Source organism: Bos javanicus, chromosome 15, assembly GCF_032452875.1.
Source record: "Bos javanicus breed banteng chromosome 15, ARS-OSU_banteng_1.0, whole genome shotgun sequence".
Lineage (NCBI taxonomy): Eukaryota > Metazoa > Chordata > Mammalia > Artiodactyla > Bovidae > Bos > Bos javanicus.
Window position 1 is genome coordinate 49,203,536 of NC_083882.1, and position 27,978 is coordinate 49,231,513.

The following is a 27,978-nucleotide window of genomic DNA, read 5'->3' on the forward strand; positions in this document are numbered from 1 at the left end:
TCATCTAGTCTTTATCTACCTCTCTGTTATCTATCTATCCACCTGTTAATACATCTAATAAAAACTAGTTTATCTGAACTTTTATCACCATGCTTTGTCTCTGGAGAAAATATAAAGATGAACACATATGTTTTATATCCAGAGAGCCAGAATTTTAGAGGAAGAAAGAAATGTGATCAACCAATAGAATACTAATGTAATAAAAAAGCATGTGTAAAGCACTGTTGAAAGACAGTCAGTAGATCGAGCCCCTTTATTGCAGAGAGATTCCAGGATGGTTATCACAGAAAAGGAATTCACTTTTAGTATCTTTGCTTATCAAATTGAAAAGAAGTTGTCACTAGTCTTCCTGATTCTTTGTGTTTTATTCTCAATCAACTATAATATAACAATACGAAATATTATAGCAGAAAAAGCAATTAATTTTTTCCTTTGGTGTAACAAGTAATTTTATCTGTAACCATCTAGAGTAGATTGAAGGATGGGAAGAAAATAACCAGCAATCCCTCATTTATCTTTATAAAACAACTGGAAGGATCTGTTACTCACAAATTCCTTGTATCTATTCTGTCACTGGGGCAGAAAGCCTAGACTAGTGAAAAATAAGAGTAAGAATATTATGATTGGCTGTATCTACACAATGGTTAGGCTAGGAATATCATTCCTTTTTGTTTTTTCTTGATAACTAAATGTCCCAAGTGAAAAATTAAAATGAGCAATGACATTAGAGCTTATTGAAACAGTCCTAAATAGAATTGCAATGCTTGTCTTAAATATCAATTACAGATTCTGCCTCCCTTCTGACATCATCTGTGTGTGTGTGTGTGTGTGTGTGTGTGTGTGTGTGTGTGCAGCTATTATTCTATGGGCTTTCTCACTCAGCGAACTACCTGATATTCCAGTTTATGATAGCACCTCATCCTGTCTGTCTCTGAGTGTCTCTCTTTAAGCTCTTAGTCCCTACTCCCATTCCATTAATGCTTTTTACAGTCATTCATTTCATTTTGTGGAGGGCCTCTCACATTTTTTTTATACAAGTATTTTGTCTAGCCTTACCCACTATCCCTAGATTAGGATTCTTGAAATCATGTATTCTAGAATATGATTTGAAATTTTTCACAGGATTCATTAGGGCAATCTACTCACAGTGAGTTGGTTACAAGTTACATGTTAGAGACCTATGGGAAGGAGTAGAAAGAAGTACTAAAGTGTAAGATTGGAGAAAAGGAAGACTAGGTCTTTTTATTTCAATAGACCAGGAACAGGATTCAGAGAAACAGAATTAGAGCACAGATGATGTGGAGTAGAGGAGAGAGGAATTAAGGAAGCTACTCCATTAAAGGAAAAGAAATAAAGAAGCTCTGATACCTAAAGGACATTTCTAATAGAGTCCACTAGGAAAGAATGGCTAATAACTCAGGTACAAGGGTATTTCTGGATATAAAATCCTAGCCCATCTTCCAGCAAGAGCATTATGAAGTATGCTTTCACAGATGCCCTTAAGAAGTGCCCTTAAGCACTTCTCCATTATTTCTATAACAACTCATATAGCTTGGAGACTTTTTTTCTTGAGTGCACCACACAGCATGTGGGATCTTAGCTCCCCAACCAGGAATGGAACCCATTGTTCCTGCAGCAGAAGCTCATAGTCTTAACTGCTGGACCATCAGAGAAGTCCCAGCTTGGAGATTTAATACTAAGACCCAACAGTTGTAATCACAGTTGCTGTTTTGTTGGTGTGTGTGCATGTGTGTGACATAAGTATTTCCTACTTCAAGTCAGGGCTGGTCTGGGCAATAGGGTGGGATGAACCTAGAGAGACTGATGGTTTTAATTGGGAGATGGTAGAGAAAGAAAAACAGGACCAAGTCTGATAAGAAAAATTTAAGATACTGGAGAATTATGTGATAGGTATCATGATTAAATTAGAGGTTTTGAATACAGAGACAAGTGTAATTTGGGAAGAGTTTATAGAAGAGTTAGTGCTTGAAAAAGGATCAATATGACAGATACTATTATTGTTATCTCTTTTTTCAGGGCATGTCCTCAACCCACCATGATGATTTTCAATAACACCACATCCTCCCCTTCAACCTTCCTCCTCACTGCATTCCCTGGGCTGGAACTCGCTCATGTCTGGATCTCCATCCCTGTCTGCTGTCTCTACATCATTGCTCTCTTGGGAAATACTATGATCCTGTTTGTCATCTTTGTTAAGCAGCGTCTCCACAAGCCCATGTACTATTTCCTCTCTATGCTGTCAGCTGCTGATTTGTGTCTGACCATCACGACCCTCCCCACTGTGCTTGGGGTTCTCTGGTTTCATGCCCGGGAAATCAGCTTTAAAGCTTGCCTCATTCAAATGTTCTTTGTACATGCTTTCTCCTTCCTGGAGTCCTCAGTGCTGGCAATTATGGCTTTTGACCGCTTCATGGCTATCTGTAACCCACTGAAATATGCCACTGTCCTCAAAGACATGATGATCATGGTGATCGGACTATTCATTTGCATACGACAACTAATTTTCATCTTTCCCATGCTTCTAGCCTTGAAGACTATATCTTTCCAGGAAAGAAAGGAGCTTTCCCATCCATTTTGTTACCACCCAGATATAATCAGAGATACATATTCCAACCCCTGGATCAACAGCTTTTTGGGCTTGTTTCTTCAGCTCTACATGACTGGTACTGACTTAATGTTCATTCTTGTCTCCTATGTCCTGATAATCCGTGCTGTCCTGAGCATCATGGCCCCCAAGAAGCAAAAGAAAGCTCTCAACACTTGTGTGTGTCACATCTGTGCTGTCACTATTTTCTATGTGCCAATGATCAGCCTGTCCTTTACACATCGCCTCCTTAGCTCTACTCCGAGGGTGATCTGTAGTATTTTGGCCAATGTGTATTTGCTCTTACCACCTGTAGTGAACCCTATCATTTACAGCTTGAAGACAAGGACGATCCGCCAGGCTATGCTCCAGCTACTTCAAACTAAAGGTTCATGGAGCCGTAATGTGAGGGGTCTTAGAGGATCATGGGACTGAAGGGGAGAAATTGTCAGTACATAAAGTATATTTAAGTAAGAGAGGGATTTATATCCATGTTATCCTCAGGCACTGTAGTTACTAAGACAATTTCAGTAAAATTATAGGAGTAGGAAGATGAGAATACCCTAAATTTATCAAAGAGTTCAAACAAATAAACAATATTAAAAACCAAAATAATTGTGTATTAGTCCCTCAAACATTTGGGGCTTCCCTGGTAGCTCAGTTGGTAAAGAATCTGCCTGCAGTGTGGGAGACCTAGGTTTGATCCCTGGGTTAGAAAGATCCCTTGGAGGAGGGCATGTCAACCCACTCCAGTATTCTTTCCTGGAGAATTCCCACGGACAGAGGAGCCTGGCGGGCTAGAGTCCATGGGGTGGCAAAGAGTCAGACATGACTGAGTGACTAAGCACAGCACAGCCTTCAAACATTTAAAACCACTATGTGGACTTTTGTGCATAATAAAAGCACAGAAAGACTAAACACACACAGAGTGAAGTCATCTTCATCCATTCAGTCAAACAATTTAATTATCTGCTTAAAAATGATAATTCTAAGGACCAAAATAAATGAAAATAATTTTATTTTTCATTCACTGAACAAAACCATTTATTTCTGTGGTCAAATTTCCCAGTGGTAATTGAAGATTTTGGGTTGAGCTGGTAAACAGAAGAGTTACATGTGTGTGCAAAGGTTCACACATAGAAATTTGTAATTTAAACCTAGGTAATTATTGTACACTGGCTTCATTTCCTAAATCACCTCCAGAGACCACTGCCTCCTTCTGGATACATGCCCTGAATTTCTCTTTTTGTTTTTTCCCTTTAATCTTTTTCCTCCTTAACAAAAATGAAACTTTCCAAGTTCTGATTTGTTACAACTCCAATGAGTGCAATTTATAAAATCACACATTGCCTTTTATTATTTTCCCACTGCCTTGACAGTTTAATATAGTTCTGATTCTGATTCTATGCCCCTCTTCAGTATCTACTGTACCTCAGGAGTGAAACTTCTCTCTATTCACTTTGGTTTCTTGAGTTGTTAATTTTCTCCCTAACTGTTAGGCTCCTTGACCTTTTTGTGTACTTGTTACCATAGAAGTGCACAGTGGTTTTGATACTTTTTGATATGACACATGTGGGTTACCTCTATTAACAATATTTATTTTGTGAAAAAGTAAAGGAGCAAGGCTGTATATTGTCACCCTGCTTAGTTAACTTCTATGCAGAGTACATCATGAGAAACGCTGGGCTGGAAGAAGCACAAGCTGGAATCAAGATTGCCAGAAGAAATATCAATAACCTCAGATATACAGATTGCACCACCCTTATGGCAGAGAGTGAAGAAGAACTAAAGAGCCTCTTGATGAAAATGAAAGAGGAGAGTGAAAAAGTTGGCTTAAAGCTTAACATTCAGAAAACTAAGATCATGGCATCTGGTCCCATCACGTCATGGGAAATAGATGGGGAAACAGTGGAAACAGTGTCAGACTTTATTTTGGGGGGCTCCAAAATCACTGCAGATGGTGACTGCAGCCATGAAATTAAAAGATGCTTACTCCTTGGAAGGGAAGTTAGGACCAACCTAGATAGCATATTGAAAAGCAGAAACATTACTTTGCCAACAAAGGTCCGTCTAGTCAGGGCTATGGTTTTCCAGTAGTCATGTATGGATGTGAGAGTTGGACTGTGAAGAAAGCTGAGCACTGAAGAATTGGTGCTTTTGAACTGTGGTGTTGGAGAAGACTCTTGAGAGTCCCTTGGACTGCAAGAAGATCCAACCAGTCCATTGTAAAGGAGATCAATCCTGGGTGTTCTTTGGAAGGAATGATGCTAAAGCTGAAACTCCAATACTTTGGCCACCTCATGCGAAGAGTTGACTCATTGGAAAAGACTCTGATGCTGGGAGGGAATGAAGACAGGAGGAAAAGGGGACCACAGAGGATGAGATGGCTGGATGGCATCACCTACCTGATGGATGTGAGTCTGAGTCAACTCCGGGAGTTGGTGTTGGACAGGGAGGCCTGGCATGCTGCAATTCATGGGGTTGCAAAGAGTCGGACACGACTGTGCGACTGAACTGAATTGAACCTCAGTATAGAGTTGACAGGATATTGAGAGAATTCTCCCAACTTTTGTTTCACACAAAGGGTTATGAAATCTTAATTCCACTCAGAAATTCACGTGTAAGCTCAATGGACCAAACAGACACTCTGATCTAAGCCACTTATCTCCTCCCTCTAAGCCAGCTTCCTATTTCTAGTAGACAGGGAGTTGTTGTTTAATCTTAAGTTGTGTCTGACTCTTTGTGACTCCATGGACTGCAGCATGCCTGGCTCCTCTGAAGTCCCCTATCTCTCAGAGTTTGCTCAAATTCATGTCCATTGATTCAGTAATGTTATCTAATCATCTCACCGTCTGCCATCCCCTTCTCCTTTTACCTTCATTTCCCCCCATAATCAGGGTCTTTTTCAATGAGTCAGTTCTTTGCATCAGGTGGCCCAAGTATTGTAACTTCATGGATCACAGCGTTGTCGTGGTGATGGGACTTGCATAACTCAATGAAGTTATGAGCCAGGCTGCACAGAGCCATCCAAGATGGACGGGTCCCAGTGAAGAGTTCTGACAACCCGTGGTCCACTGGAGAACAAAATAGCAACCCACTCTGGTATTCTTGCCTGGAAAACCAGACAGGGAACCCCACTCCCAAATTCTGGTATGTTTGCCTCAGCTTTCTGTTTAACTCAAGCACTAACAACCCTGTAACTCTGCTTTGCCCAAACCCCAACCCGCTTTTCTCTAACCATAAGCAATGATATCCATGTATTGTTTATAGTAAATATTATCTGTATGATTTCCTTTTTATACAGAATATTAAGATTTTTTTTTGATATCTCGCTGGAATCACTTAAATGTCACACAAACGTGTATGCCTGAAGCCAGTATTTTACATGGAGAAAAATCAATGTATGAACATGCAGAAAGTAGTGCAAATGGAAATAACATTTGTTTTTTTAGACTCCAAGACCAGCATCACAGCAAAGAAGCTATTTTGGCCTTGGGCATTTTGTGGGAAACCTTTATATTTCATCATACCACAATTCAGTATTTCAGATTTCAATGTTGCATCTTCATGTTGCTGCCAAATGTCTCTTTGGTTATAACCCCTTCAATGGGATAGAATATAACTATTATGTAAAAGTTCAATAGTCCCAAGGTATAGACATAAAATATCTATACCTCATCATAGAAAAAAAGGATTAATAATGGAAGAGATTTTTATTAGTCAGGCAGCCTATTAGTAAGCCCAGAATAAAAAAAAAAAAAACTTAAGGAAGGAGACTTAAGTAAGAGAATTTTGTGAATTTAGGTAAGAATTGTAGGAATGGGGTGAGGCAGAAAAACTGTCACAAAACTGGGCATGCTCTAGATGAAGTTACACAGTACTCTTTGAGGACTCCAGGGAATGATGTAAAATACCAAACAATGTTTTTCAATATTTATGTTTTTGAGTCCAGACATTACTCCGCCTAGAGAAGAAAGAGGGCTTGTATAGCAGCTATGAAAGGCTGGTGGAAATGAAGAACTATGAAACAAGAAAGAAAAATATTTTTCTTTAATGAGCATCACACTACAGCAGAGATTATCACTCTGAAACCGTCCTGTGGCAGAGCAGACAGCCCACACCACACCCTAAGCTAACCATCCAAACATTCCTTCACCAGTTCTTACCAATATCAATGGCTTTTTAATTGCTTCTTTGGAAGAGATTTCTAAGTTTTTTTTTTCCTTTTTTTTTTTTTTTTTTGTAGATCCGCAACACTTCACAATTCATATATTTAAAAACAACTCGAAAAATACATATATATATACATATTAAAAATTTTCATGTTTGATACCCAAATGCATTAGCAGCAAACAACCATGCTAATATGAACTGTTGTGAATATACTTATGGACATTATTTGTTTCAATTGTGTGAATATTAACACATTTCACTTCAGTAATATAACTATGTTAGAATACAGGATAAGGCCCCAAGTGTTACAGGGCCTTTCTAAAGTATAAAAAATTCTGAGTTCTGAATGTTTTAGGTGAGCAATTATAGAAATGTGTAATCGTTCTTCCAGTTTTATGATGGTCAGTATATAAAGCAGTCTGCTATATGTGTTAATCTTTCATTCCTCCGAAGGTACTTTTCATATTCAAGTCAAAATTCAATTGCTCAATACCAAAATTGCCTGCTCAGTGTTGAAACACTTTCATCAGTGTACTCTATAGTAGTTGCTATTAGTAGATGACTTTGCATTTTGGTGTTATTTCAAGCAATGCATTTAATATATTTGGGATTTTCTTAAAAAATTATAAATGTCATATATATGTATATTTATATATAATTAAACTTTTGTGAATGTGTTGGGAAATACAGAAAAGTATTTAAAAGATAACAAAAATCATTCACAATTCTACCATTGAGAAATATTATATGATCTATGACCTAAACTCTTTTTAATAAGCCAATGTAGTACACACACAACATATATTTATGAACCAGGGTAGTAGTGTATATTTCAACATATATTTCTACTTGTAGATTTGCCTGATGTTACTCACTATTCTCCATTAAATCATATTTTATATTAGATTAACTTCCTTTAGGAAGCTTTCCTCTGATTCTTCACTAAAAAAGGCAAACTGCCATTCTTTTATTTGTGCTTTCTTACATTCATGCTTAAACTTACCGTACTTTACTCAGTGAATTTAACTATTTGTTTGTTCTCCCTACCACCAGACTATAAGCTTGAGAGTAGGCCTATGTTTTATTTTCATTTAATCCTAAACATCTAATTTAGTGTTTAGCAAATACCGCTTAGTTCTGACTGCTGTGTTGTATGGGTGAATAATATTTAATATTAGTTGTATATCATGGTTTATATTATACTTCCTATTATTTAACATTTCAGTATTTTATAGTATTTTTATCATAGAAAATAATTCTCAAAATATATTCTTATAAATACATATTTGACCACACATAGAATGTGAATTGTTAAATTGAATGGGTTAGTTTGTAAGCTCTGGAAACACACTGCCTGGGGTAGCTTCAAGTTTCTAACACCATAGTTCTGTGTCCCTGGATAAGCTAACTGCTCAAAGCTTTAAATTCTTAATCCCCATAACAGGGGGGAACTCATAAAATCTACCATGCTCTTGCAAAAATTAATGGAGTTAATGCAGGTAAATATTTAATCCAAAGTCTGGTACCTGGTAAATGGTGAACGTTGCATATATCATATTATTATCTTCTAAATTGTAATGATTTAAAAGCCATTCAAATATCTAATTGCTTTTCACTTCTCCTTTCAGCTTTTACATTTTTCTTATTTCTTTAGAAAATTGTTCCCATCCAGAGGTTAATTTATTTACTTATATTAAAGTAGATTTAAAAGTTAGCTTTGAACATACTTATTCATTTATCTTATTTTTGTGTGTGATTAAAGATCACCAACACATGTGTAGTTTAAATAGGTGCTGACTTTTTCTACCATAATTATTTGAATACTCAACCTATTTCAATATTCTTTTGATATTTCTTAATTATATATTGTTTTCATATCAGGTATGGTATATTGAAGTGTGTTTTTTATATTTCCTTGTTTTTCCCATTGATTCATTGACCAAACTACACAGAATTTATAGCTGAGTAATAGTTGTTCTTACTATAAAGAGCCTTGTTACAATTTTTATTTATTATTATCATACTCTTCAGTTTAATCTTATACATCTATTTTTGGAATTATTGGGTGAATTTCTTTTTTTTTTTTACCATTAAAAAATTTTTATTGGGGTATAGTTGATTTACAATGTGTTAGTTTCAAGTATACAGTAAACTGAATCAGTTATACATACACTTTGGGATCCTCTTCCTCTTATAGACTATTACAGAGCACTCAATTTCCTGTGCTATACAGGTCTTTATTAGTTATCTATTTTATACTTAGTGGTGTGTATGTATCAATTCCAATCTTCCAATTTATCCCGCCCCAAATCTTTACCACTTCTAGGCATACAGTTCAGTGGTAATAACTATGTTCATAACACTGAGCAATTATCACCACCATCCATCCCCATGAGCTCTTTCACCTTGTAAAAGTGAAACAATACCCATTAAATACTTCTTCACTTCCTCATTCCCAGCTCCTGACAACCACCAGGATTATTCTTCTTCTAAGAATATACCCAGACAACCTATGTTTTCACCAATTCATCAAAAAGAAAACTCGATGATTGTGTTAATAGTATAATTAAAACCTCAAATATTAAAAATATTATGGTACTCCATCTAGAAATCCTCAACACTGGTGTCAATATATGACAAACCTAATTTTAGTTTTTTGTAATGTAGCTGGAAAGAGGTACATACAGCTAGATGTCAACTGATGCTCATTCACTTTCACATCCCTAAATCTTTCTGTACCCTCTTGTTTTTACTCAGACCCACCTATTTTTATTTGCTTTAAAACATTTTATTGCAATCTTTCTAATAAAGATCACCTAATTGATTTTGGTCCCCAAACTTCTAATCAGCGCATCCCCTCTCCACTGGAGTTTGACAGCTGCTCACACAGGTTCATGCAGGAAACATGTGAAGTTCCAAGGATCTGACCAACACCAGGTAGGACATCCTCTGCATCAGCAAAATCCTAAAACACAGTACCCAGGTAGAAGGCATGTTGCTCTCCACTTCTTGTCCCAGCCTGTTGCTGAAGTGGCAGGAACCATCACCTGGACATCCCAGCCACCCCAAAAGTGCTTCTCCAAGAGAATTCTAAACCTTAGGCCTTCAGTCACCAGGCTAGCCTGGAATCTCTGTGAAGGAGTACTGCCCTGGCCGGGCTTCCCAAGCTCTCAGGCCTTCTTTTAAGAATAACACACCGGTGGACGCTTTAACTCCCTCGTGGTGCCTCGGACCTTCCTTCGAGAATCAGGAGCCTGCACGCCGGTAGCTGTGCAAAGACGGCGCAGGCTGTAGCCTCCCCCTGGCTTGGCGAAGGTTCCGCAGCAGACGACTGGGGAACTGCCGGAGAACCATTTTTACTCTGCGCGTGTTCAGCGAACAAAGAGCGGGTGAATTTCTAAATATGCTACTGGGAGCTTGATTGAAAATGCGTTAAACCTGTATGGTAATTGAGGAAAAGTGACAAACTGAAACGTATTTACTCTTCTGATCAAGAAACGTTTACTGACATCTTATGACTTGAGTTATTGTAAGGATTTGAATTTCTGAGTTGAGGGTAAACATTAAAAAGAGAATAAGTATTCTTTCTCATGTTTTTCACGACAATGTATTTGCTCTTTCTTGTGGTTAAACAGAACATTAACTGTTTTTTAGGACAGCTTCATTAACCTAAAATGTATAGTTACTCCTTAATGATTTTGGCAGTAGGTTTTCTATCATTCCGGATATTCTGTATGCCTGAAATTTATTACCATATTCTGAATTGTTAAGAGTTTTTACTGCTGTTGTTCAGCAATAAAATGTGTTGAAAGTTGAGAAATGTGTCAGACTACTATTCAGATGTCATTTCCATATAACTGCTGGAGATATGCCAATCAGGGTGATGTGTGCAGTTATTTTAAAGAAATGAATTACAAGAGAGGCAGACATGTGAACTAATAAACATAACATAATTGGAAACTGTTAGGGTCCTCAGAGAATTAATAGTACAAACTGGGAGGATGTACAAAAGGTTGTCCTTCATTTTCCTAAAGAAGCTATAGACATTGAGACATCAGTTGTTTAACAAGAACTCAGTGAAATTCACCTGGGGACATCAAATCTATAGTAATATTTAGCCATCTGAGAACAACTTCTTCAAATGCTTTTTGGGAACATCAATACTATTAATTATTTGTGATTTTGACTCACGAAGTAAAACATTGAAATTTATTAACAGTAATTTTCTCTCACTGCACAGTACAAATTGTTGGTTGCTGCTAGGGTGCTTCAGTCGTGTCTGAATCTGTGAGACCTCATAGACTGCAGCCCAACAGGCTCTGCCCTCCCTGGGATTCTCCAGGCAAGAACACTGGAGTGGGTTGCCATTTCCTTCTCCAATGCATGAAAAATGAAAAGTGAAAGTGAAGTCTCTCAGTCATGTCCAACTCTATGCGACCCTATAGACTGCAGCCTACCAGGCTCCTCTGTCCATGGGATTTTTCCAGGCAAGAGTACTGGAGTGGGTTGCCATTGCCTTCTCTGAATTGTTGGTTAGCTTATTCTAAATTTTATGCTTTCTATTTTTGTCCCCAACTAAATACTCGTGAGTAAAACATGAACAAAAACCAAATGACATAATTTATAGGAAATAATTTACCTTTTTAAAAGTGCAACTATATATGCATGAATATTATTTTATATTCCTTAATATATGTCTAATATGTCATTTTTTCTATTAGCTCAAAATTATTTCTAGCATTCTTAGTGTAATTGAACATGCCAAATACCAAATACCAAAATACCAAGTATCTAAAAGCATTGAAATCATTATTTTAGAACATATATTTTAAGGCATCTAAGAATTATCAGTGCTTTAAAAATTACCATGCTACTATTAATAGCTTTCCTATTTCTTACTAATAGCAGAACTGCCCCTCTGTTCTTTTAGTAAATATGGCTTTTTGGAACCCTGTTGTAAGTTAGAGGAAAAGAAAAACAAACCTACTCTATCTTAAAGAATATTATGAGTTTATTGTCAGTTCAAGGCTGCATGCATGCTCAACTGTGTCTGACTCTCTGTGACCCCCATAGATTATAGTATACCAGGTTCCTCTGTCAGTGGGATTTTCCAGGCAAGAATACTGGGGTGAGTTGACAGTTCCTCCTCCAGGGGATCTTCCTGATCCAGGAATCAAACCCATGTCTCCTGCGTCACCTGCATTGGCAGGCAGATTCTTTACTGCTGAAACACTTTGTCTCTATTTGATGGTTAAGAATAGAGCAAAGACAACATCACTGATTATTAGAGAAATGTATATCAAAACTAAACTACAATGAGGTATCACCTCACACTGGTCAGAATAGCCATCATCAAAAAATCTACAGACAACAAAAGGGTATAGAGAAAATGGAATCCTCTTATACTGTTAGTGGGAATGTAAATTGGTGCAGTCACTATGAAGACAGTATGGAAGTTTCTTAAAAAACTAAAATATAGTTACCATGCTTGCTTGCCTGCTATGTTGCTTCAGTCGTGTCTGACTCTGTGAGACCCTATGTGATGTAGCCCAGCAGGCTCCTATGTCCATGGGATTCTCCAGGCAAGAATACTGGAGTGGATTGCCATGCCCTCCTCCGGGAGATCTTCCCAACCCAGGAATTGATAGTTACCATATGTTCCAGCAATCCCACTCCTCGGCATATATCCAGAGAAAACACCAACTCAAAGAGATTCATGCACCCCAATGTTCATAACAGCACTATTTACAATAGCCAAGACATGGGAACAACCTAAATGTCCATAGAGAGATGAATGCATAAAGAAGATATGGTATATTTATACAGTTAGATATTACTCAGCCGTTAGAAAGATGAAATAATGCAGTTTGCAGCAACATGGATGGACCTGGAGATTATCATACTAAGTGAAGTAAGCCAGATAGAGAAAGACAAGTATCATGTGATACCACTTACATGTGTGATCTATGAAAAGATACAAATGAACTTATTTACAAAACAAAAACAGACTCACAGACTTAGAAGACAGAGTTAGGTTATCAAAGGGGAAAGGTGGTGAGGATAAATAAATTAGAAATTTGAGATTAAAATACACACTACTGTATATAAGAGAGATAATTAATAAAGACCTACTATATAACATGAAAAACACTACTCAATATTCTATATTAACATAAATGGGAAAAGTATCTGAAAAAGAATATGTAACTGAATCACTCGGCTGTATACCTGAAACTAACACCACATTGTGAATCAACTATGAAAAGTGAAAGTTACCCAGTCATATCCGACACTTTGCGACCCCATGGACTATAGTCCATGGAATTCTCCAGGCCAGAATACTGGAGTGGGTAGCCTTTCCCTTCTCCAGAGGATTTTCCCAACCCAGGGATCAAACCCAGGTCTCCCACATTGCAGGCAGATTCTTTACCAGCTGAGCCACAAGGGAAGCCCGAATCAACTATAACCCAATGTAAAATTTAAAAAAAAAAAAAAAAAAAAAAAAAAACAAGAGCAAAGGGAGCAAATATACAAGCAACTCATATTTGAAAACAGACTTTTTTAATTTAAATGGGAAATCAAGAATTTAAATTGGGTCCCCACAGTAAATACATGTCTGAAGGCTGCAGGAAAGAAAATCAGCAACTGGTTTGGAGTAATGTTTTTAGACTCCAGCTTCTCTGATATTCATTCTCTATAAGGGAAAACAATCTCTACTTCCATTTTTACATCCTTGTGTTGTAAACACTGTAACTAAAATTCCACATCCATGTATTGGTTCATGATTTTAATTATATTACAAAATTATCCCATACATACCTATAAATGCCCATGTAAGTCCTAAGCTCACAGACCTCAATGCCCAGACCACATGCTGTTGTACTGATTACAATCATGATTAGGAAAGATAAGAATGACCCATCCATAATACTTTGCTTAGAAAGGTATTGTTTTATTCCCTGAACCTGGCTGACCCTGCCTCACTTTTCCGCATACCTTTATTTTAGACCAAATTTCCCCAGAACCTTCTCACGAATTTGTGTGTCTTCACACAGTAGACAATGGGATTCATCAGAGGTGGCACTAGCAAGAAAATGTCAGCAATGAGGATCACGGCCACTGGGCACTTGAGCTTGCCAAAGTGGTGCATGGAAGCTGAAGCGATGATGGGCATGTAGAAGATGAGCACAGCACAGATGTGGGAGACACAGGTGTTGAGGGCCTTGAGCTGCTCCTTGTGGGATCCAGTTCCCATCACAGTCTTCAGGATGAATACATAGAACACAGCAATGAACATGCTGTCTGTCATCATACAGAGAGCAACAAAGAAGCCATAGAAAAAGTTAACTGTTGTCAGAGCAGGCAAGCTTCATGACATCTTGATGGAGACAGTAAGAGTGAGAAAGTAGGCTCTTCCTACAATAGGTCAATCTTTTAAGAGTGAAAGGAAATGGAAGCACTAAGAGCATGCTTTTAATGAGGAACACCAGACCCATTTTGGCCACTCTGGCATTGGGGAGGATGGAGCTGTATCTCAGGGGGTTGTGGATGGCCAAAAAGCAAACAAAAGTCATGACCAGGAGCACTGAGGGACTCCAGATTTGTGAATCCATGGATAAAGAATTCTTGAGCAAAGCAGGCGCTTGGGGAAATTCCTGTAGCATTGAGAGCAAAGATCAGCAGCACAGTGGGGAGGGATGAGAGGGACAGTCTCAGGTCAGAGACAGCCAACTTGGAAAGGAAGTAGTACACGGGTGCATGGAGTGAGGGCTCTGTCCTGATCGCAAAGAGGATGGTGCAATTGCCAAGAATGGCCACCAGGTACATGAGGCAGATGGGGACAGAGATCCATATGTAAACATGCTCCAGTCCTGGGATTCCAATCAGGAAGAAGGTGGTGATCTCCACCTTAGAGGAATTGAGAGTGTGCATGATAAATTGATTGGGAAGTACTTATTCCCAGATCTGAAATGGCACTTTCAGCATAGGTCTGTTATGCACTTCTTCCTTCTTTCAGCACTTTTGTCTGAGACATAAACAGAGAAAACACAGTTTTGAAAGACTTCTCATAAAAGAATAAAGGAATAAAAGAACGAAGAATAAAGAAGTTTTGAAAGACTTCTCATAATAGAATAAAAGAATGAGGTATTTCTTACAAACAGACTATTGATAATATAGTCAGATAATGTTAACTGACAAGGAGAACCATGGATGTCACACTTCCCCATCAGGTCCTGAGGAAAAAAGTACCCACATAAAGATATGTCCTGCAAATAAATTCCCCTTTTACTATTAGGTTTTGCCCCTCCCCACCTGTAATCTAATTAAACAATTTATACAGTCAGGCTGAACTATAGGGTAGCTCTTTCTGCTTGATCCAAAATGAAGGTAGAATTAAGAAAAAAAAAAAAAAAGGCAAGAAATAGATTTTAGTAAAGCAGTTAGGAAGTGGTTTCTCCAATTTCTAGAGATGTTTGCTCCAAACACTTTTCAGGCCAGGCTTCTAAAGCTGATTTCACTTGCAAACTCTCTGTAGAGCTTGCTACCACTATTGGTAACACCATCCACCAAGTAGAAACAGCTGTGACATCGTAAAGGTATAAAATCAACACTTGCTCAGTCAGATCAAGAGATGAAAATGAGAGACAGCTCTTAACAAGCTGAAAGAGGGAAAAAAAGGAATAAATATGTTAGAGAGATTAAAAAGATAAAACATCAGAAAATATTACTCTGTGCTAGACATTCTTTAGACAATTTTTACACATAGTTTCACTTTCAAAATATTTGTTCCATTCTTATGTGAACTTAAAAATAAATGTTTATCTGTGAAATTTCATACACTTACTGATGAACAGGAGATAGTAAAATAGCAGAATTACTTTGAGGATGAGAGATAGTGGGCAAAGTCCTGATTAGTCTGAAACATAATAAATCTCCTAATAACAATCAGTTCAGTTCAGTTCAGTCTCTCAGTTATGTCCGACTCTTTGCAACCCCATGAATCACAGCACGCCAGGCCTCCCTGTCCATCACCAACTTGTGGAGTTTACCCAAACTCATGTCCATCGAGTCAGTGATGCCATCCAGTCATCTTATCCTCTGTCATCCCCTTTTCCTCCTGCCCCCAATCCCTCCCAGCATCAGGGCCTTTTCCAATGAGTCAACTCTTTGCATGAGGTGGCAAATTATTGGAGTTTCAGCCTCAGCATCAGTCCTTCCAATGAACACCTAGAACTGGTCGCCTTTAGGATGGACTAGTTGTATCTCCTTGCAGTCCAAGAGACTCTCAAGAGTCTTCTCCAACACCACAGTTCAAAAGCATCAATTCTTTGGCACTCAGCTTTCTTCACAGTCCAACTCTCACATCCATACATGACCACTGGAAAAACAATAGCCTTGACTACATGGACCTTTGTTGGCAAAGTAATGTCTCTGCTTTTGAATATGCTATCTAGGTCGGTCATAACTTTCCTTCCAAGGAGTAAGCGTCTTTTAATTTCATGGCCACAACCACCATCTGCAGTGATTTTGGAGCCCTCCAAAAATAAAGTCTGACACTGTTTCCACTGTTTCCCCATCTATTTCCCATGATGTGATGGGACCAGATGGCATGATCTTCGTTTTCTGAATGTTAAGCTTTAAGCCAACTTTTTCACTCTCCTCTTTCACTTTCATCAATAGGCTTTTTAGTTCCTCTTCACTTTCTGCCATAAGGATGGTATCATCTACATATCTGAGGTTATTGGTATTTCTTCTGGCAATCTTGTTTTCAGCTTGTGCTTCTTCCAGCCCAGCATTTCTCATGATGTACACTGCATATAAGTTAACTAAGCCGGGTGACAATATACAGCCTTGACATATTCATTTTCCTATTTGGAACCAGTCTGTTGTTCCATGTCCAGTACTAACTGTTGCTTCCTGACCTGCATACAGGTTTCTCATGAGACAGGTCAGGTGGTCTTGTATTCCCATCTCTTGCAGAATTTTCCACAGTTTATTGTGATCCACACAGTCAAAGGCTTTGGCATATTCAATAAAGCAGAAATAGATGCTTTTCTGGCATTCTCTTGCTTTTTTGATCATCCAGCGGATGTTGGCAATTTGATCTCTAGTTCTTCTGCCTTTTCTAAAACCAGTTTGAACATCTGGAAGTTCACGGTTCACATATTGCTGAAGCCTGGCTTGGAGAATTTTGAGCATTACTTTACTAGCGTGTGAGATGAGTGCAATTGTGCGGTAGTTTGAGCACTCTTTGGCATTGCCTTTCTTTGGGATTGGAATGAAAGTGGAACTTTTCCAGTCCTGTGGCCACTGCTGAGTCTTCTAAATTTGGTGGTATATTGTGTGCAGCACTTTCACAGCATCATCTTTCAGGATTTGAAATAGTTCCACTGGAATTCCATCACCTCCACTAGCTTTGTTCATAGTGATGCTTTCTAAGGCCCACTTGACTTAACATTACAGGATTTTTGGCTCTAGGTGAGTTATCACACCATTGTGGTTGTCTGAGTCATGAAGATCTTTTTGGTATAGTTCTGTGTATTTTTGCCACCTCTTCTTAATATCTTCTGCTTCTGTTAGGTCCGTACCACAGGTCACCATCAATGAACATGTCCTAGCTTATTCCCAGTATTAGTATATTAACTACTGCCTAAAGCTTTTTGCTTCATATAGTTAAATACTCAGTTTTCCTTCCTTGAATCAAACTGATAAATTTTTCTAAAAATTTCTATTGCTTTTCTCTGTAGGTACAGAATATAGTCCCGTTTACACAAAATAGGTTCTTTACGAAAGTGAAAATTGAAAGTGAAAGTTGCTCAGTCCTGTCTGACTGTCTGTGACCCCATGTACTATACAGTCCATGGAATTCTCCAGGCCAGAAGACTAGAGTAGGTAGCTGTTCTCTTCTCCAGGGGATCTTCCCAACCGAGGGGTCAAACCCAGGTCTCCTGCATTGCAGGTGGATTCTTTACCTGCTGAGCCACAAGGGAAGCCCAACTATGCTGCTGCTGCTGCTGCTTCTAAGTCACTTTAGTCGTGTCCAACTCTGTGCGACCCCATAGACAGAAGCCCACCAGGCTCCCCCATCCCTGGGATTCTCCATGCAAGAACACTGGAGTGGGTTGCCATTTCCTTCTCCAGTGAATGAAACTGAAAAGTGAAAGGGAAGTCGCTCAGTCGTGTCCGACTCTTAACGACCCCATGGACTACAGCTTACTAGGCTCCGCCATCCATGGGATTTTTCTAGGCAAGAGTACTGGAGTGGGGTGCCATTGCCTTCTCTGTCAGCTATGCTAGATATGGCTAAAATTATCTTATGTCAATAGATTGTGGTCATTTGCTTTCTGGCTCTTTTATCACTATTGCTTGAAGACTGCATTATTATTTAGAGATAGTCACTATTAGATTTAATTTAAATGTATAGAATAAGCACACATAGATTTAATTATTTTATTATGTATTTATTCTTATTTTAAATTTTATACAATAATATGCATGCCTATGTGCATGCTCAGTCATGTCCAGCTCTTTAAGATCCCATGGACTTTAGCCTGCTAGGTTCCTCTATCCATTCAATTTTCATGGCAAGAATACTGGAGTGGGTTGCTATTTCCTTCTCCAGGGAATCTTCCTGACTCTGGATTGAACTCATGTCTCCTGTGACTCCTGCATAGAAGGTGGATACTTTACCACTGAGCCACTGGGAAGTCCCTATATAGTAATATGACACCCTGCTAAATAGTTTATATATTTTTCCTCATTTATGTTATATACGATTATTTTATTCACCTTATAATTAATAAAACAGGTCTTCAGATCAGATCAGTCGCTCTGTCGTGTCCGACTCTTTGTGACCCCATGAATCGCAGCACGCCAGGCCTCCCTGTCCATCACCAACTCCAGGAGTTCACTGAGACTCACGTCCATTGAGTCAGTGATGCCATCCAGCCATCTCATCCTCTGCCGTCCCCTTCTCCCCTTGCCCCCAATCCCTCCCAGCATCAGAGTCTTTTCCAATGAGTTGACTCTTTGCATTAGGTGGCCAAAGTACTGGAGTTTCAGCTTTAGCATCATTCCTTCCAAAGAAATCCCAGGGCTGATCTCCTTCAGAATGGACTGGTTGGATCTCCTTGCAGTCCAAGGGACTTTCAAGAGTCTTCTCCAACACCACAGTTCAAAAGCATCAAAACAGGTCTTAGAGAGGTACAATAATTTGTCTAAGGCCATGAATCTACCTATGAGACATAGATAAAATGAATCATGTGGTTTTTGAGACATACAGGCTTCCCCAGTGACTCAGACAGTAAAGAGTCTGTCTGCAATGTAGCAGACCTGGGTTCGACCCCTGGGTAGGAAAGATCCTCTGGAGGAGGAAATGGCTACCCATTTCAGTATTCTTGCCTGGAAAATTCCAAGGACAGAGGAGCCTGTTCATGGAGCTGCAAAGAGTTGGACATGATTGAGAGACTACATTTTCTGTTTCACCCTTCTCACGTATATCATCCAGACAGGGCATTTCTAAGACATCTCTGGACACATACCCTTATCAACACATACATTCCATTTCTCCTTGGTTGTTCTATAAGATTTTCTATCTCCATGGGCATCTGCTGATTTGCTTTTAACATCTAGCATATCTATTGAGAATACAAATAGAAAATGGAATGAAAATTATGTCAAATATCCTGAATGAATAGAATTATATCTTACCTTCTTTGAGATTATTTTTTACCAATATGATATTAGAATCTGGGAAGCATCCTTAGACTCCCCTTTTTTGCTTTGTAACCCCTGTCTTATAAAGCCTAGAGGACCCTTGGAGTTGACTACAACAAGCTCTGCCTAATGAATAACACCATACTTCATGGGAAATCTTAGGGGTTGACTCATGGGAGATGAATCTAACACCTTATAACACAGGCTCAGACTAAAGAAATTAACTATGACTAGATCTTGGAGACCATATTAAAACCCAATAGCCATTCATCAACTCTTGCTCTTGACTCATCTGCCAAGATGTTTCAGGATAAATTAACTAGGTATTTAGAATATCAAGTTCTGAAAAAGATCATACTATCAATTTTGTATATTAATTTTCTTCTAACATGAAAATATACTTCTCTATTAATATGTTTACTGCTCATTTGTAATTCCTCTTTTTGAAGCATCTATTGAATCCTTTTGTCCATTTTCTATTGGATTACCTGTCTTTCTCTAATTGATTTGCCAAAGTATTTAAATAAATATAAGCTAAGCCCTTTGTTGGTGATGTATAGCATATATCTTCTCCCACTTTACTGCTTGCCTCTTTAGTTTCTTACTCAATCCTATTTATTCAGTTGGTGGAGTTAGTCATGTTATGCTGTGTAGATTTATAGTATACTTACTTGTAGGCAGATACAGGGAATACTCTTTGGAACAAATATGAGTAAAATATAGGTCAGCAATCAAATGTAGCCAGCCTGTCTTTGCTGTATAAATCATATCTACTTTCTCAAATATCATAATCTTATGACATAATTAGAAATGTGGAAATTAGAGAGAAATGAATTCTCAGTGGCTTTACACTTCCTGCAAGCCTTCAAACCCCACTAATACACAATCACACTAAATTCTCACACTTTTGTCAATAAAGAAGTGCTTTACTAAAGTGCCTCTTAAACTTTAATGTGAAGATCAATCACCTGAAGGTTTTGTTAAAATGAATATTTTGATTCAATATATTTTGAGTGGATCATAAGTTCCTGTACATTTAATAAACTCCTAGGTGATGCTTTCATTGGTGGTCCAAGGACCACACTTTGAGAAATGCAACTTTATTCTCCTAACACATGATTTTGGTAGATGGAAGAAACTCTGTCCATCATGTTGGATTTGCTTCTGAGTGATTAACTTTGTCTAAAGATAATAATCAAGTAAATGTGATTGATGAAAATTGTCTATCTTCAATTAGGTTGACTAGCATTTCTATTGTATCAAAATCAATAGGCCAGTCTTACATTTTAAAATGTATTATTATTTTCCTCTTGAATTATGCTACATTTATTCATTCTTCTATTTATCTATCCTTTTTTTTTTTTTTTTAAATCCTGGATTATTTTCAGGAATTCTTGTATGTCTGTTCTACCTTCCATTTTTATTATTTTCTCATTAATCTTAGTGTTCTAAGACCTGAATCCAAATTGAATATAGATGATGATATGGGATATCTTGTCCTGTTAGTCAGTTTTGAAGGGATGCTTAAATATTTTGTCATTGATTTTTAGTTTTACTATTTATTTTGAGAGAGTGGTTCATTTTAACAGTGAATCAGCTATCTTCTACTCCTTACCTTTTAAGAATCTTCTAAAATCATGCTATTACATTTTATTGATTTTTAAAAACTTTTTTGCAACAATATCTTTTTAGTTTATTCGTATTGTAAAATATTTACATGTATATTTTTTAAAATTCTGATAATGATCTAAGAAAATTGAAAGGAGAAAGAATTCAGGCCTGTATGTTTCAGAAGCTCTCACACTGGGAAAGCTCATGCACAGACACATAGAAGCACATATACAGATACGTTACACGTGTTTGATATATGGTATGTGTAGGATTTCAAATTACTAAGAAATAATAATGCATTCAATTATTATGTTTTGATTGTCTCAGCCTACCTATATCCAACGTTTGTGGCTGGACTGGCTCTTGTGGTTCTTATTATGATTGCAAGATGTCCTCAGCAATAGGAAACTTTGGAAAAAAATAAAAGTTTTAATATTTACAAGCCCTAGGAATTGTATAGTATACCTGGGGCCACACAGTGAGGGCACTGGGGAGGGGGGAGGAGAGAGAGACACAGATCTGGAGTTCTGCTTTTATTGGGATTGGGGATTGGACAACAAGTTTGCAGACTCACTTTTTAATGGTGAATTTAAACAGAGAGAGCAGAAATTAAATTGCTGGAAAAGAAAAAACAAAAAAAGGACTCAAAATGGACAGTTATGGAAATCAACCAAGATCTCTACAACAGAGGAGCCAGATGGGGGTAGGGAGATGGTAGGGGTTTGGCTTGGCTCTTTTTCTAGTTATGTGGCAAATGTGCCCTTCAAAGAAAGGGCATCCTTCTTTGAAAATGTCTCTTGGCAATCAAAGGTCAAAGTCAGGCACTGGCATTACATAAAGAAAACGAACTGTCAGAGCTTACTCTACAGTTAAATTAACTGGGTTGATTGTACTCAGTTAAATGTGTTACACAAGACCTTCTCATGGGGTCAATCATTTTTTCATAAACGTGTAGTAAAGTGGCTAAAGTAGGCATTTAACAAAGAGCATCTAAAGAAACTAATGTCACAAAATTAAATATGTGGCATTAAATAGTCATGCTTTAAATGGGCACCCACCCTGCTTATTTAACTTATATGCAGAGTACATCATGAGAAATGCTGGCCTGGAAGAAGCACAAGCTGGAATCAAGATTTCTGGGAGAAGTATCAATAACTTCAGATGTGCAGATGACACCACCCTTATGGCAGAAAGTGAAGAGGAACTAAAAAGCCTTTGATGAAAGTGAAAGAGGAGAGTGAAAAAGTTGGCTTAAAGCTCAACATTCAGAAAACGAAGATCATGGCATCTGGTCCCATCACATCATGGGAAATAGATGGGGAAACAGTGGAAACAGTGTCAGACTTTATTTTTTGGGGCTCAAAAATCACAGCAGATGGTTACGGCAGCCATGAAATTAAAAGATGCTTACTCCTTGGAAGAAAAGTTAAGACCAACCTAGATAGCATATTGAAAAGCAGAGACATTACTTTGCCAACAAAGGTCCGTCTAGTCAAGGCTATGGTTTTTCCAGTGGTCGTGTATGGATGTGAGAGTTGGATGCCGAAGAATTGATGCTTTTGAACTGTGGTGTTGGAGAAGACTCTTGAGAGTCCCTTGGACTGCAAGAAGATCCAACCAGTCCATTCTAAAGGAGATCAGCCCTGGGTGTTCTTTGGAAGGAATGATGCTAAAGCTGAAACTCCAGTACTTTGGCCACCTGATGTGAAGAGTTGACTCATTGGAAAAGACTCTGATGCTGGGAGGGATTGGGGGCAAGAGGAGAAGGGGACGACAGAGGATGAGATGGCTGGATGGCATCACTGACTCCATGGACGTGAGTCTGAGTGAACTCCGGGAGTTGGTGATGGACAGGGAGGCCTAGCGTGCTGAGATTCATGGGGTCGCAAAGAGTTGGACACGACTGAGTGAGTGAACTGAACTCAACTGAGAGAGGATAAAGAACATGTATCAACTTACAGTAGGTACTTTATTTCTTAAATCTATTCCCAAAGAAGTAATAGTTTATATTTAAAATAAAAATTGCATCATTAAATTGGTCTTTTTTAAAAGTTCACTGTTATCTTGCATAGAGAATCAGTAAGTAGCAAAAAGTAGACATTTAAAAACTAAGAAGGTTACTGGGGTATTTCACTAAAGAAGTGCTGGTGACATACTAGGATGATTAAAAGAGATAGTGAGGAGATCTAATTAAGATATACATTGTGTTTAGAATCGAAAGAACATATTATGGATAAACTGAATGTGAAGATGAGGAATTAAGTTTTGTTACAAGTATAGGAGCTTCCATTTGTCTGTCTTGATTGCAATTTGGTTCTTTTATAAAAGATGACATCATCAGGCATCATTTTCTTTTTCGTTAATTTGGATGGAGACCCCCTCAAAATACACAGCATTTCCTATTTTATGCCCGTGGACAGTAATCAATTTGAATGAAATAAATTTGATGATAATAACAAAAATATATTGATGATTATTGGTGACAAATATTAGGTTTTCTCAAACACATCTTTAACCTTTTATGCAAGACATTCCACCATATATTGCCTATTATCTATGACCATTATTAATATATTTGTTTCTGACATAATTTTGCTACAACTTTTACTCTAATCTGCCTGGTTTTGACACAGTACACAATGGGATTCATCAGTGGAGGCACAAGTAAAAGAACATTTGTCATAAGAACATTGAAGAGGGGAGAGACATGCTGGACAAAAGGATGAACAATGGCAAGGTTGATGATGGGCAGATAGAAGATGATCACTGCACAGATGTGTGAAACACAAGTATTGAGGGCCTTGAGCTGTTCCTTTTGGGATGCAATTCCAAGCACAGTCTTGAGGATTAGGATGTAAGACACAGCAATGAGCATAAAGTCTACCATAAGGCAGAGTGCTCCAAAAAAGCCATAAATGACATCAATCTGGTTGTCAGAGCAGGCCAGCTTCACGACATCCTGGTGGAGACAGTAGGAATGTGATAGTTGGCATTTCTCACAATATTTCAACATTCTCAAAGTGAAGGGAAAGGGAAGAACCAGGAAGAAGCTCTTGAAAAAGCATACAATTCCAATTTGGGCAACTCTGAGAGTTGTAAGAAGGGAGCTGTATCTCAGAGGGTTGTGGATGGCTAGGACGCAATCGAACGACATGATCAGGAGCACTGAGGATTCCAGTGCTGTGAATCCATGGATGAAGAATTGCTGAGCAAAGTAGGCATTTGCAGAGATTTCAGAAGCTTTAAATAAGAAGATCCTCAACATAGTGGGAAGAGAGGAAAAGGATAGGCCCGTGTCAGACAAAGTCAACATGGAAAGGAAATAGTACACAGGCTCATGCAAGGATGGTTCTGTCTTAATGATGAAAAGGATGGTGCAGTTTCCCAGAAGAGCAATAAGATACATGCTGCACATTGGAATAGATATCCAGATGTGTGCATATTCTAGCCCCGGCATCCCAACCAAGATGAAGGTGGTGATTTCAGCATGTGATATGTTGATAATGGACATGATGAATTTAGAGGGCTCTGCAATGATATATAGAGCTTTGAGTCAAAAAAAACAATATGAATATCTGGAAATTTAGTTGAAAAAATGCAACGCTTAAGTTCTGACTGTTTAGTTGTCTTTTGACAGACCAAAGCATTTATATGACTATCATATTGTGAGAAGCGGTTTCCACTTCAGAATAGAATCTACCTGTATCACAGACTAACAAAATTACTTCTGGGCAAGTTTTTCCTAAATAGAGAAATTAGAAATATATTTTGCATTCAGATGAAAACTTGGTTTCTTTTTCCTTGTGAAATATTAGTAAACCTTAATCAATTAATCTAGAAGCCTCTATAATTTCTTTCTTTCACATTCTAGATGAGATGTTGGACAGAATATGTGATTTCTGGAATGACACTACATGAAGGCAAAGGAGTCTCACAACTTAATTTCTATGTACTTCTTGGAACTCTCAAAGAAATATGATCTTCTAAAAACCAAACTACCCTTAGTTCCACCCCTTACTATCTGAAGATTGTTGGTTAAATACCCTTTTAAAAAAAACCCATGGTTTTCAAATCATTTATATATTTGAAAGGGCAGTTACTACTGAATACTGACAAATTACATCTCTTTTTCTTCTGACCTGGAATGTGTGATGAATTGTGTCATGTTCACAGGAGAACAATAATCTGAAGAGCTCGGTATCATGATTTAGGAGAATTTGAACTCTGTTGAAGACTGATATCTTAAAAAGTGAATAGATCATTTACATAGTTTCTGAAATGAACAATTTTCTTAGGTATATGACATTTGGAGATGTATCCTGCTCTATGTAAAGTTCTAAATGGTTTATTTACAAAGAAGAGAAGTAAAGTGAACACAAAGTAGATAAAGATAATTTGAGAGCTTACCAGAGAATGGGATATTTTGCAGAAGACTTTTGAGAGCAGCTGAAGGATTCTAGCATAAAATCCCAAAAGCCATTTGTCTCTTACCAAAGTCTCCTTATATATGAGGGTTTGCCTCTTCTTTCCAAGACACCTCCTCTAGGGGCACTGAGTTTTCTTGGGATTTCAGCTAAGCTGGATCTATTCTGAGACTAAAAATAAACATGGGAGACATGGAGAGATCACAACAGACAACACAGAAATACAAAGGATCATAAGAGACTACTATCAACAATTATATGCCAATAAAATGGACAACGTGGAAGAAATGGACAAATTCTTAGAAAAGTACAACTTTCCAAAACTGGACCAGGAAGAAATAGAAAATCTTAACAGACCCATCACAAGCATGGAAATTGAAACTGTAATCAAAAATCTTCCAGCAAACAAAAGCCCCGGTCCAGACGGCTTCACAGCTGAATTCTACCAAAAATTTAGAGAAGAGCTAACACCTATCCTGCTCAAACTCTTCCAGAAAATTGCAGAGGAAGGTAAACTTCCAAACTCATTCTATGAGGCCACCATCACCCTAATACCAAAACCTGACAAAGATCCCACAAAAAAAGAAAACTACAGGCCAATATCACTGATGAACATAGATGCAAAAATCCTTAACAAAATTCTAGCAATCAGAATCCAACAACACATTAAAAAGATCATACACCATGATCAAGTGGGCTTTATCCCAGGGATGCAAGGATTCTTCAATATCCGCAAATCAATCAATGTAATACACCACATTAACAAATTGAAAAATAAAAACCATATGATTATCTCAATAGATGCAGAGAAAGCCTTTGACAAAATTCAACATCCATTTATGATAAAAACTCTCCAGAAAGCAGGAATAGAAGGAACATGCCTCAACATAATAACAGCTATATATGACAAACCCACTGCAAACATTATCCTCAATGGTGAAAAATTGAAAGCATTTCCTCTAAAGTCAGGAACAAGACAAGGGTGCCCACTTTCACCATTACTATTCAACATAGTTTTGGAAGTTTTGGCCACAGCAATCAGAGCAGAAAAAGAAATAAAAGGAATCCAAATTGGAAAAGAAGAAGTAAAACTCTCACTATTTGCAGATGACATGATCCTCTACATAGAAAACCCTAAAGAGTCCACCAGAAAATTACTAGAAATAATCAATGACTACAGTAAAGTTGCAGGATATAAAATCAACACACAGAAATCCCTTGCATTCCTATACACTAATAATGAGAAAACAGAAAGAGAAATTAAGGAAACAATTCCATTCACCATTGCAACAGAAAGAATAAAATACTTAGGAATATATCTACCTAAAGAAACTAAAGACCTATATATAGAAAACTATAAAACACTGGTGAAAGAAATCAAAGAGGACGCTAATAGATGGAGAAATATACCATGTTCATGGATTGGAAGAATCAATATAGTGAAAATGAGTATACTACCCAAAGCAATTTATAGATTCAACGCAATCCCTATCAAGCTACCAACAGTATTCTTCACAGAGCTCGAACAAATAATTTCACAATTTGTATGGAAATACAAAAAACCTCGAATAGCCAAAGCGATCTTGAGAAAGAAGAATGGAACTGGAGGAATCAACCTACCTGACTTCAGGCTCTACTACAAAGCCACAGTTATCAAGACAGTATGGTACTGGCACAAAGACAGAAATATTGATCAATGGAATAAAATAGAAAGCCCAGAGATAAATCCACGCACATATGGACACCTTATCTTCGACAAAGGAGGCAAGAATATACAATGGATTAAAGACAATCTCTTTAACAAGTGGTGCTGGGAAATCTGGTCAACCACTTGTAAAAGAATGAAACTGGACCACTTTCTAACACCACACACAAAAATAAACTCAAAATGGATTAAAGATCTAAACGTAAGACCAGAAACTATAAAACTCCTAGAGGAGAACATAGGCAAAACACTCTCCGACATACATCACAGCAGGATCCTCTATGACCCACCTCCCAGAATATTGGAAATAAAAGCAAAAATAAACAAATGGGACCTAATTAACCTTAAAAGCTTCTGCACATCAAAGGAAACTATTAGCAAGGTGAAAAGACAGCCTTCAGAATGGGAGAAAATAATAGCAAATGAAGCAACCGACAAACAACTAATCTCAAAAATATACAAGCAACTCCTACAGCTCAACTCCAGAAAAATAAACGACCCAATCAAAAAATGGGCCAAAGAACTAAATAGACATTTCTCCAAAAAAGACATACAGATGGCTAACAAACACATGAAAAGATGCTCAACATCACTCATTATCAGAGAAATGCAAATCAAAACCACTATGAGGTACCATTTCACACCAGTCAGAATGGCTGCGATCCAAAAGTCTACAAATAATAAATGCTGGAGAGGGTGTGGAGAAAAGGGAACCCTCTTACACTGTTGGTGGGAATGTAAAC

General features: G+C 37.8%; 2 protein-coding genes, 1 long non-coding RNA gene and 1 pseudogene across 3 annotated transcripts in view; 1 reads left to right on the forward strand and 3 right to left on the reverse strand.

Annotated features, from left to right (window-relative positions):
• The first annotated feature begins 1,999 nt into the window (after window positions 1-1,999).
• LOC133261310 (olfactory receptor 51T1-like) lies at window positions 2,000-3,040 on the forward strand. The gene has a single exon (XM_061439808.1). It carries the CDS (start codon window positions 2,003-2,005, stop codon window positions 3,038-3,040), a length of 1,038 nt encoding a protein of 345 aa, XP_061295792.1. The 5' UTR covers window positions 2,000-2,002.
• A 10,503-nt stretch (window positions 3,041-13,543) lies between these two features.
• LOC133261312 (olfactory receptor 51A7-like) lies at window positions 13,544-15,092 on the reverse strand (annotated as a pseudogene).
• Window positions 15,093-19,303: 4,211 nt separating this feature from the next.
• Window positions 19,304-27,978, reverse strand: part of LOC133261316 (uncharacterized) — a 60,876-nt gene continuing 52,201 nt past the window's right edge. The window contains exons 2-3 of the long non-coding RNA XR_009741045.1: window positions 21,439-21,514; window positions 19,304-19,416 (exon numbers count right to left, since the gene is read on the reverse strand). This is a non-coding gene — a long non-coding RNA (uncharacterized LOC133261316). The remainder of the gene's footprint in view (window positions 19,417-21,438; window positions 21,515-27,978) is intronic.
• On the reverse strand, window positions 23,673-24,656 carry LOC133261553 (olfactory receptor 51A4-like). Its single transcript, XM_061440016.1, has one exon. The coding sequence runs from the start codon at window positions 24,615-24,617 to the stop codon at window positions 23,673-23,675; it is 945 nt and encodes a 314-aa protein (XP_061296000.1). The 5' UTR covers window positions 24,618-24,656.

Coding starts and splice junctions, on each gene's coding strand:
- LOC133261310 (XM_061439808.1), top strand. CDS start 2,003: ATGACAGATACTATTATTGTTATCTCTTTTTTCAGGGCATGTCCTCAA.
- LOC133261553 (XM_061440016.1), bottom strand. CDS start 24,617: ATGTCCATTATCAACATATCACATGCTGAAATCACCACCTTCATCTTG.